Source organism: Suricata suricatta, chromosome 16 (assembly GCF_006229205.1).
Source record: "Suricata suricatta isolate VVHF042 chromosome 16, meerkat_22Aug2017_6uvM2_HiC, whole genome shotgun sequence".
In the NCBI taxonomy this organism is placed as follows: domain Eukaryota; kingdom Metazoa; phylum Chordata; class Mammalia; order Carnivora; family Herpestidae; genus Suricata; species Suricata suricatta.
The window spans coordinates 51,973,863-51,983,486 of record NC_043715.1 but is presented as its reverse complement, the minus strand read 5'-3'; the positions used below and the strand labels follow the sequence as shown (position 1 = coordinate 51,983,486).

Sequence of the window (9,624 nt, the reverse complement as noted above, 5' to 3'; positions counted from 1 at the left end):
TCTTCAATCAGCACCCAGGGACTTTTTCCCTAAACGCAGGGCGGGCCATGTCGCTCTGCAGCTCAGAACCTTCCATGGCTCCCTGTGGGACCTGGAATAAGAGTCAAACCCATGTCTCCAACCTTGCCTGTTGCCTTGACTCCAGCTACAAACAGGCCAAACTCCTTCCCACCTCAGGGCTTTTGCACCTGATGGTCCCTCTGACCAAATCTTTCTTTACAAGGCTGACTTCTCGGTCAAATGTCACATCCCCAGAAAGAGGATTTTTGATCCCTCCAGCTAAAGAAACAGGCCACCTTGCTTTATTTCACTTTGGATGCGGAATCAAGCCCCGAACGCACTGTTTTATCATTATTACTTATCACTTGTCTACTGTCTGTCTTCTCCTGAGCCAATGACTTTCTCTGACTTTTTCGGGCTGTAGCCTCTGCTTCTAGAACGGCGCCTGGCACGGAGTACTCAGTATCTAGTGAACCACGTGCACCAGTTCAGTCCTCCACTGCGTCCGGGGTCCCGTCGCCCCAAGAGCCTCCAGGGCACATCCCCCAGATCACCCCAGGGTCCAGGCGCCCAGCACAAGACCCCTCCCGCATCCCGACCGGCACCCCAGTCATCTTCCTGTGCGCCCCCGCGCCCGCGCCCAGAACCACTGGCCCTTGCCCCTCTACCGTGCGCCCTCCCGCCTCCAGGCCCCTCTTCCCGACCCTTCTCTCAGGCCCACATGCCTGGCTCCTCCACCTTCCTTCCCTGCCAAGCCGAATCCTTGCAATCCCGCTTCTCCCACTACTCACCCGCTTCAAACAGCGTTTCCCGCCACAGCCTACGCAGCCGTGACCCCTGACTCCGGCGCGCGCAGGCTCAGAGCCACCGCGCGCCGCGCTGGCCACGCCCCCACGCCCAAGTAGGGCGAGGCTACGCCCCTACGCACCTTTGAGCCACGCCCTCCTCCCCAACTGGGACCAGGCCACGCCCCGTCCTTCCAATTTAGGATGTGGCCTCTTCTTATTTTCCATAAATTCTCGCCACACCCCACCCCGCCTTGAGGGGTGTGGCTCCCCCAAGCCACGCCCCCTCCGACGGTAGAGGACTGGTTCTCTGTGCGCGCGGCCCTGCGGCCCGCCCCGTGATCCTGCAGGCCCCGCCTCCCCGCCCGCGGGAACCTGGCGCGTAGCTTCGGCTCGCCGGCCTGCTTTCTGCCGGGGACCAAGTCGAGAGGACAACTTGCGCACTGTCCTCCTTTCCGCTGCCGGAAGACCTGACGCCTGCCCTCCCCGCTTGGGGGAGATCTGGTCAGTTCTGTCTCACAGCCATGGTTTCCCCATCTGTAAACTGGACTTAGCGAAGGGCGGGCACACCTGGGGGCTCCAGGCAAACGGCTTGGAACAGGACTGCTTGTAACTAGTCCCTTCCCCCGTCACCCGCTCGAAAAAGCACACCTTTCAGTACCCAGCCCGTTCCTCCAAGCCACGCCCCCTTCACTCTCGGCCAGGACTGTCCATGGAGCTCACTTCCACGACCCCTCGGAAGCCTGGCCCAGGGGAGAGAGGGACTAAGAGACGTCCACAGTCCGTCCTTTTACTGAAATGACCAGAGCCTCTCACCTCCCAGACTTGGCATGTGCTCTCCCCTCAACTTGGGGGCCCAGCCTACTTGTCGTGGTTAAGGTCCCCCCTGGGACATGATCTCCTGTGTGAGGACTTGCCTGCCTTCTACCTCTGGGCTGCCACATTGCCGCTCGCCGCCACCATTAAAGCCCCTATTCCCTTCCGTTCTAGCTGGCCCCGTCCATCCCCCCATTGCCAGCCCTGATCGGTAGCCACCTCCCAGGAGGGGCTTTATCTCGTTCTCCGGTGTTACAGTGCCTAAAATTGTGTTTGCCACACAGTAAGTGCCCCGTACACACTTGTTACATGAACATCGGCATCCCCAGCCCGGCCAGCACTGTGCCCGGTGGCTTGAGGAAACATTGTGGCCTGAGCGCCTGACCCTTCATCCACTGAAATTCTGTCCTCCAGCAGGCTCCAACTCCCCTAGTCCAGGGAGACGACGCCAAGGCTGTCAGCCTCTCCTGCACAAGCCCTCCCAGCCGCCCCAGCACCCAGCCACATCACCCCAAACCCCCCACCAGCCCAGTGACACAAGGTTCAGGGAGCTGGTGTCCACGAAGACCCTGACATCCCATCCCCCGTACGTCTTAGACTCACTCTGGCTCAGGGCAGATTTCTAGTCATCGTTTATTTTCCTGTTTTTGTCTTTTTTTAGTTTTTATTAAATAAAAGGAACAGAGGGAGGGGGCCTGCGGTTTCTCAGGCTGGAAGGGAGAGCCACAGGCCCCCCTCCCCCTGCTCAAGGTGCACTGCGCAGTGAGCTTGAGGTGTAAGCTGGGTGGGGAGGGCGGCCGGTAGTGCTAGGAGGGCCAGGGGTCGGGATCTAGGACCCACCCAGCGCCCCCACCCCCGGGAAGACTCAGTGGGCAGGGAGGGGGTCTCCTGGACCCTAGCGGGGGCTCACCCAAGGACTGAGGGTGATGGGGCCAGGGCCTGTGCTATAAGCCACAAGGTGGGACCCCAGGCCCGCTCCTTCCCACTCCAGGAGGAGAAGGGGGCGACAACGTCCGTGCGTCAGAGGGGGCAGGCGGCCATGCCCCTCACTCATGGACGTCCCAGATCTCAGACAGCAGAGGCGGCAGCTTCTTGTCTTGGAGCCGCAAGGCAAAGACCTGCTCCGAGTGCACGGAGCTCAGCGTGCGCAGGCTCACAAGCTTCATCAGCATCCGGGGGAAGCGCAGCTGGTCCTGCGGGGTGTGGACAGGAGGGAGGGGGGTTCTGGTCAGCCCTCCCCCCAGCACCACCAGTAGAGGTCGGGCCAGGCAGAGCCCGGGAGCCCTGCCGCTATGCCTGCACTCAGCCCGGCTGCTTGGTCAGGGGACAGAGGCCCAAGGACAGACTTTGCCGAAAGGACACCGGCCGGGGCTCAGGGCGCTGCCAGAGGAGCCAGGCAGCGGGGGTAGCAGCCGGGGCCGGCCGTGACCCTACACCTTCCTGCCCCACCAGGGCTCCGGTACCTGCGGCCTCTTGATGCGCGTGTAGGAGAGCAGGGCCTCCACGTAGGGCTGCTGCAGGGCCTCCACGCGGCTGGGCTCCTGCACGTTGGGCCGGTCGGCGGAGAAGATGTTGATGGCGATGAGGAGGGCGTACTCAGCGTCGTCCAGGCCCAGCCGCCGCATGGCCCGCGAGAACTCGAAGATGGGGTTGATGAACTCCACCTGCAGGCCTGTGGGCGCGGGAGGCCGGGCCGTGAGCTCCCCCAGGCCCACACTGGCCCCGGCCCCGGCCCTGGCCCGACGCCACTTGCTGTCAGCGGGCTGAGGGGCACGGCAGCAGTTCTAGCGTTCTGGTCCCTTCCGTTCCCATGTCCCCTAACTGGGTGCCTGGCATGTGGGAAGTGCGCCCTAACCTTTGCTTGAATAAAGGGATGAGTAATGAGCGCCAACATTTATTCAGTATTTTCTGCTACCTCATCACTACCTTCGCCTCCTTCCCGACCTTCCTGGTGCTCTCCTAAGGAAAAGGGAACGTTTTTATTTATTTATTTTTTAATGTTTTATTTATTTTTGAGAAAGAGAGAGAGAGAAGACAGCGTGAGCTGGGGAGGGTCAGAGAGAGAGGGAGACACAGAATCTGAAGACAAGGTCCAGGCTCTGAGCTGTCAGCACAGAGCCCGATGTGGGGCTTGAACCCACGAACCATGAGATCATGACCAGAGCCGAAGTCCGACACTTATCCGACTGAGCCAGCCAGGCACCCCAAGGAAACATTTTTAAACCTAGGTCACATTGCGCCACCCTGTGGTGGCTTCCATTGCTCACAGAGTAAGGCCTAAACTCCTCCCCAAGAGTGGCTCATTCATTCATTTGTCAAACTTGATTGAGCACCTACTATGTGGCAGGTCCCAGGGTCAAGCTGTTTTTATAAGACAAGGACTTGCACTTGGGGGTTGAGGAAGCAGACAGGAGGCTAACGGGTCACTAAACCATCCAGTCTGTGAGGTGGATCAAGGTGACACAAGCAAGGGTAATGGAGGCATCGAGAGGCAAAGCACATCACAGACAAAGTGGCCAGTGTCCGGTGATGCTGTAGAAAGGCCACACTACAGGTGACCTTTGAGAAAACCAGGAGGGGAGGGGACGGATGGATGTTCTGGGTGGTCCAGGTGGGCACCACCTGTCTGTCTCCCAGGACTGGGCAGCCTTCTGGGCCACGAGGCTTCCCAGTGCCTGAGCTGTGACGATCCCATGCAGACCAGGATGAGGCGCTCGCCCGTGCTGGCCAGGCAACCACAAAAGCCTGAGGCAGGAGCATGTTTGGGGGGTTCAAGTAAGAGGGAGGAGGCCAGTACGGCTGGAGGAGGGTGAGCAAAGGGGGGTGGGGGCGGAGCGGCCCCTTTGAGCCTGTGAGAAATGGCCAGGACTCTGGCTTTTCTCCCAGTGAGACGGGAGCCAGGCAGGGGTAGTGAGCGGAGGAGGGGCGTGACCTGACTTGCTATGAATAGGACCCTTTCTGACTGCTGTGTAAACAGACACGCTCCGGAGAACCCAGCGAGGGGCCCGGACAACGTTCCAGGGAGAGGCACTGGAGGACAGCGGTGGAGGATGGGGGGAAGCGGTAGGACCCCAGCCTTCTCCCCAGCCCCATCTCCCTTTGTTCCAGATGCCTGGGGCTCCTTGTAGTTCCTTAAAACCTTCCAGGTCTTCCCCGACCTCAGGGCCTTTGTACGTGCTGAGCCCCCTGCCAGAAATCTTCTCCCTGCCCAGCGCTCCCCTGCCACCCTCATACTGGGGTATGGGGGTGGGATAGAGGAAGGCACGAAGATGGGGTTAGGAAAATGCACAGGTGCCCCAGGAAGAAATGATGGGGGAGAGCTGGACTCTCAGAGCGAGGCCAGAGCCTGATGGAAAAAAAGGCTTTTTTGGTACATGAAGCCTGGTGGGCAATGCTACCCCCAGTTCCCTTTTCCTAGCCAATACCTCTCACCCCTCAGGCCTCGGTTCAACTGCACTTCCTCCAGAAGCCCACTGCCTAGGTCCCATCCCCAGTAAGTGCTCTTGGCTGGCAGGGACCTACCCTGTGCAGTCACGTAGGTTGCGTACCTCACAACAGACCGAGATGTGACCTCCCACTGGTGACACCCGGTTTGGGGAGAGAGTGTCTTTTCTTAATTCCTATCCAGATGCCCCGAGTGACAGCACAGACCCCACTGTCTCATCCTGCACTGCATCGCAGTAGACACGCTCTCGGCACTCAAGAAATATACTTTGATCTCATTTCGATGCTGGCTCATCCCAATTTGGAGATCAATAGATAGAGGATCAGGGGAGAATGGAACAAGAATGGGACGGCCTGAGGTCTCCCAGCAGGGGTGGCAGCCCCGCGCCCTCCCCGACGCTCCCCTCCCCATGGCTCCCCACCGCACCTGCACGGTGGAAGTCATCCTTGCTGTAAGTGAAGTCTTTCAGGAAAGTGATGCACTCCGTCTCGTGGTTGTAGCGTCTGGCCGTCTCCAGCAGCATGATCTGTGCGCAGCAGGGACAGGAGTGGGCAGGGCGGGGGCACCACACGTCCCCGTGACCCCATAGCCACTGGTCTCTCCTCTCTTGGCCCGCTGGGGGAACCTACTCTTGCTAGAATCGTCTCTCACCCCTCTGCCCCCAACCGTGTTCCCACAAGTCAGCCCAGCCTGCGGTCAGCACACCCGGCCCCCCAAGCGCTCCCTCCTACAGGTTTAGTGCCCACAGCGCCCTCAACTCAGGATACTCTCCCCAGGTGGCTGCGAGGCATGGGGACAGGCCATGAGCCACGTGTCCAGGACTTGGAACGGAGCCTGGTGTCCGCTAGCAACTCAATACTTATTTGTTTCTGTTGCTTTGGTTTAAATGTCAACTCTTTTCTGAATAGCCTTTTCAGCATGTTCTTTAAAGTGTGTTCTCCCAGCCCAATCCTCAATTTTTCTCAGCCTCAACCCATTTCCTTTTTCCCCTTGGCTCATGGGAAGCTCTCATTATGTTTAGTATTTTGATGTTCCCCTACAGATCATCGTTCCCACGAGGGCAACAACCGGAGGGGTCATGCTCATCCCTAGTCCCCCGACATCTGTCCTGAGGCTTATCCATGGGGCTCCTCGTGGGCAGGAAGGAAGGGCAGGCTGCCCGTTACCTCGATGGTAGATGCCTTCAGGAGAGCGATCTGGTCCTCGCGGCCCAGCTGCAGGAAGCCGGGCACCTGTTTGGCGAAATCCACAATCTCCTGGACCGAGATGATGGCTAACTCCGTGAAGTGGGCAAAACGCTGCTGGCGTGCATCACGGGACTGGGGGTCCGCACCCAGGGGCCAGGGCTAGGGACAACGGGGTCGAGGTTATTCCCGGACTCCTTGAGGCAAAGACTGCGCCTGAGGAGGCCCTGCCCTCTGGAGCCTCGTTCCCTCCCCATGCCCGGCCCGCAGCCCCGATGGCTTCACCCGAACGGGCCTCATCGCCCCTGGCGGAGGTGGAGGGGCAGTACCGTGACTTTGGGTTGGTCAGAGAAGGAGCGTTTGTTGCACTGCAGCTGAGCCGCCACCAACTGCTGGATCATGAGTTCCTGAGCAGCTGTTAACTGGACGCCCTCGCCTTCCCCGGGGCCCTGGCCACCTCCGTCAGACCCTCCGGGGGAAGCCCCAGGCCCAGAGGCTGAGCTGCTGCTGCCCACTGGCCCCACCGGCGACTGCTGCTGCTGCTGCTGCTTCCGAATCTTCTTCTTTCGGATCTGTTCCTCCGACAGGACGCCTGTTTGGGAGACACAGGGCTCAGCGGAGGCCCCGGGGCTGGGCACAAGCCAGGCGGGCACGGCGCCCTCCCCGGCACTCACACTGCTCTCTCATCCCGGCCTCTTTGCATTTGCGCAGCCGGCACTGCTGGCACTTGCGCCGCATGAAGGCGTCCATCTGGCAGGTTCCACCGCCCCGGCAGGCATAGCGCCGGGCCCCGCCTCGGACCACGCTGCGCCGGAAGAAGCCCTTGCAGCCTTCGCAGCTGAGCACGTTGTAGTGGAAGCCGGAGGCCTTGTCCCCGCACACGCGGCACAGCTCGTGGCCCAGCATCTTCGGAGCCGGGCCCTTCTTTCGCTTGCGTTCTGGTTCTTCTGCGGGGTCCGGAACGACTGGGGTGGGCGGACAGAAGCCGTGAGAGAGACCGAGCCCCCAAAACAAACAGCAGTCAGAGGGCCGTGCCGGGACAGAGAGGACGTAGGAGCTGGCGTACAGGGGGCGACCAGGGCAATGGCAATTCAGAAGGAAAGATGCGTGAACCCCAAAAAACAAATAACAAAAGGTGTCAAGTAGGAAAAAAATACCCTCACAGGCAAAGCGAAGGAAAAAAAGTATCAAGAAGCAATGGAAGAAAAAAAAAACCAACAAGAAACTCTGGGGTCTCCCATCCTCATTTTTGATCCTTCTCCCTTCCCAGATCGCCCCACAAGGCCCCCCATCCCCACCCCGAGCCACTATCCCGGGGCCCCATCTCACCCTCGCTGCATGCTGAGCGGGCCCAGTCATCGCCAGGCACATCAGGGTCTGGACCCACAGGCCACAGTTCAGGACCCTCCTCTTTTATAGCTGGTGAAGAAGAGGGGGCGCTGGGTTGAGGCGGGCCATTTCCTGGGAAACGGAAGCACAGTGAGTTTCTCCTGCCAAGTGTGGGATGGGGGTAGGGACTGGGCTAGGAAAGGGGTCGCTCACCAGACAAGGGGGTGTCCAGGGAACTGGTGGTGGGGGTGGACATGGTGGAGTCACGGAGCAACCTGCAGAATACGGGGGCCCTGAGAGCCTCGTGGGGCCAGGGAGGGTCAGGTAAGGCCAGCCCCACATCATGGAGGCACTTCTTTCTTCCATCTTTCCACACTCCTCCTTTACGGCATTCAGACCCCACCCCAGACCGCTGCCAGCCTGCAAAGCCTCTCAACCGATTCTGACAGACCCCACCCACTGTGGCTCCAGATCTCTGGCTGGGTCTCAAGCCCTGCCCTCATGTAGACCCCGCCCCTCCCTTAGGCTCCACCCACTCCGGATCCTGCCCACTCCCTTTTCAGGTACGGCCCTTTCTGCTTCAATCGTGCTCCGCCCTAACTTCCTCCTCCCACCAAGTTTTCACCCAACCTACTCTTACTCCCCACCTCAGCGGAGGAAGCACCCCCAACTCCCATTCTGACCCCACCTCCTCCCCATGCTCCGCCCCATCTTTTCCTTCTAGATCCCGCCCAACCTTTGTAGGTTGCACTCTCACTCTACCACAATGCCCCGCCCCGCCACTTTGCCCCGCCCCATCGGTACCCGTCCCTCCCTGTCCGGCCCCATCTCTCCCCATCATGCCCCGCCTCCACCTCCTCCCATCACGCTCCGCCCCCATACCTCGCTCCAGGTCCCGCCCCTCTCCGAACACCAGTGGGGGGCGGGGCTCATGGCTGCGCGCGAGGGTCCCGTGGGCCGCCTCTCGCGGGGGTCTCCTACTCCCGTTGCCCTGGAAACAGCCGGAGACAGCGCGAGCTACGGAAGGGAGGGGGAGAGGAGAGAAAGGGGGTTGAGCGGGGGCAGCGCGGGGAACGCCGGGAAGCGCCAGGCCCGGGACGCCTCCCGTATCTTTCCAAACTCTAGTGCACCTGCCTCCGTCCCCTTGCTCTGCTTCTCTTCCTCCTCCTCTGTATCCCCTGGCACGCCGCCGCCTCTCGGATCCCCTCAAAAGTAACTTCGACACTTCTTCCGGCAACCCCGCCGTGCGTCACTTTAGGAAAGGGGCGGGTAGTCAGGAGTGACGGACTTCCGGTCCGCTGAGGACCAGCCAAATCGGCTGCCCCGCACGGAAGTCGTACAGTCACCGGAAGTTTGCCGTCCGGGGCAGCTCCACTGGGGCTGGCAGAAGCGTTCCGAACCGGTTCTATCAAACCTAGAGCCGGAGGGGGCGTGGTCAGCCCCAGATCTTTCCGGCCCCGAGCTGGGCTGCTTTAATTCCTCCCGGTGCCTCTCTGGGCTTTCGGCCAAGGATTGACTCGGCATAAATTTCCCTACCTATAGCTCCTTTTCGCACGCGGCCGATTTGAAGCATGTCTGTCATTTTTCGGTTATTAAACAAGTTTTCTGATTTTATTTAATTTTTTAATGTTTTATTTATTTTTGATACAGAGAGAGACAGAGCATAAGAGGGGGAGGGGCAGAGAGAGGAGACACAGAACCGGAAGCAGGCTCCAGGCTCCGAGCTAGCGGTCAGCAAAGAGCCTGACGCGGGGCTCAAACCCACAAGCGTGAAATCTGACCTGAGCCGAAGTCGGAGGCTTAACCGACTAAGCCACCCAGGCGCCCCTAAACAAGTTTTCTGATTTTAGAGGCGCGCTGCTTATTGATTTTAAATAAATTTAATCTCAAACCTAGATCCAGCAAAAATGTATTTAAAACATAATTTGTTGATAAGAATTTTTTTAAACGGCATAGCCTTCTCATAACAAAACGAGAAAAATAATAGCTTTTAAAGAAAACTCACATAGAGACGCCTGGTTGCTTAGTCGGTTGAGCATCCGACTTCGGCTCACGTCATGATCTC

At 59.6% G+C, this 9,624-nt stretch overlaps 2 protein-coding genes across 6 annotated transcripts in view; both read right to left on the bottom strand.

Annotated features, from left to right (window-relative positions):
- POLD1 (DNA polymerase delta 1, catalytic subunit) overlaps positions 1–864 on the bottom strand; it is a 34,085-nt gene extending 33,221 nt beyond the window's left edge. For all 3 annotated transcript variants that reach the window (XM_029925271.1, XM_029925269.1, XM_029925268.1), the window contains exon 1: positions 792–864. The gene's annotated coding sequence lies outside the window, so the exon portion shown is untranslated. The remainder of the gene's footprint in view (positions 1–791) is intronic.
- A 1,354-nt stretch (positions 865–2,218) lies between these two features.
- NR1H2 (nuclear receptor subfamily 1 group H member 2) lies at positions 2,219–8,843 on the bottom strand. Of its 3 annotated transcripts, none has more exons than XM_029926205.1 (10): positions 8,690–8,843; positions 8,442–8,576; positions 7,773–7,860; positions 7,560–7,691; positions 6,905–7,195; positions 6,560–6,822; positions 6,213–6,392; positions 5,473–5,572; positions 3,065–3,273; positions 2,219–2,794 (listed from the first exon to the last, which is right to left on the bottom strand). In XM_029926205.1, the coding sequence occupies exons 2-10, from the start codon at positions 8,490–8,492 to the stop codon at positions 2,648–2,650; spliced, it is 1,461 nt and encodes a 486-aa protein (XP_029782065.1). In that variant the 5' UTR covers positions 8,493–8,576; positions 8,690–8,843; the 3' UTR covers positions 2,219–2,647. The 3 variants fall into 3 exon arrangements, with proteins under 3 accessions (XP_029782065.1, XP_029782068.1, XP_029782067.1); XM_029926208.1 differs by having other exon boundaries at positions 7,773–7,852; XM_029926207.1 differs by having other exon boundaries at positions 7,773–7,834; positions 8,690–8,842.
- Between the last annotated feature and the right edge of the window lie 781 nt (positions 8,844–9,624).

Bases quoted from the DNA above. Each gene is read 5' to 3' on its own strand.
- NR1H2 (XM_029926205.1), bottom strand. From the start codon at position 8,492: ATGAGCCCCGCCCCCCACTGGTGTTCGGAGAGGGGCGGGACCTGGAGC. The intron at 7,692-7,772 runs GTGAGCGACCCC...TCCGTTTCCCAG, and splicing joins CCTGGACACCCCCTTGTCTG to GAAATGGCCCGCCTCAACCC. The intron at 7,196-7,559 runs GTGAGATGGGGC...CGCCCACCCCAG, and splicing joins CCGCTCAGCATGCAGCGAGG to TCGTTCCGGACCCCGCAGAA.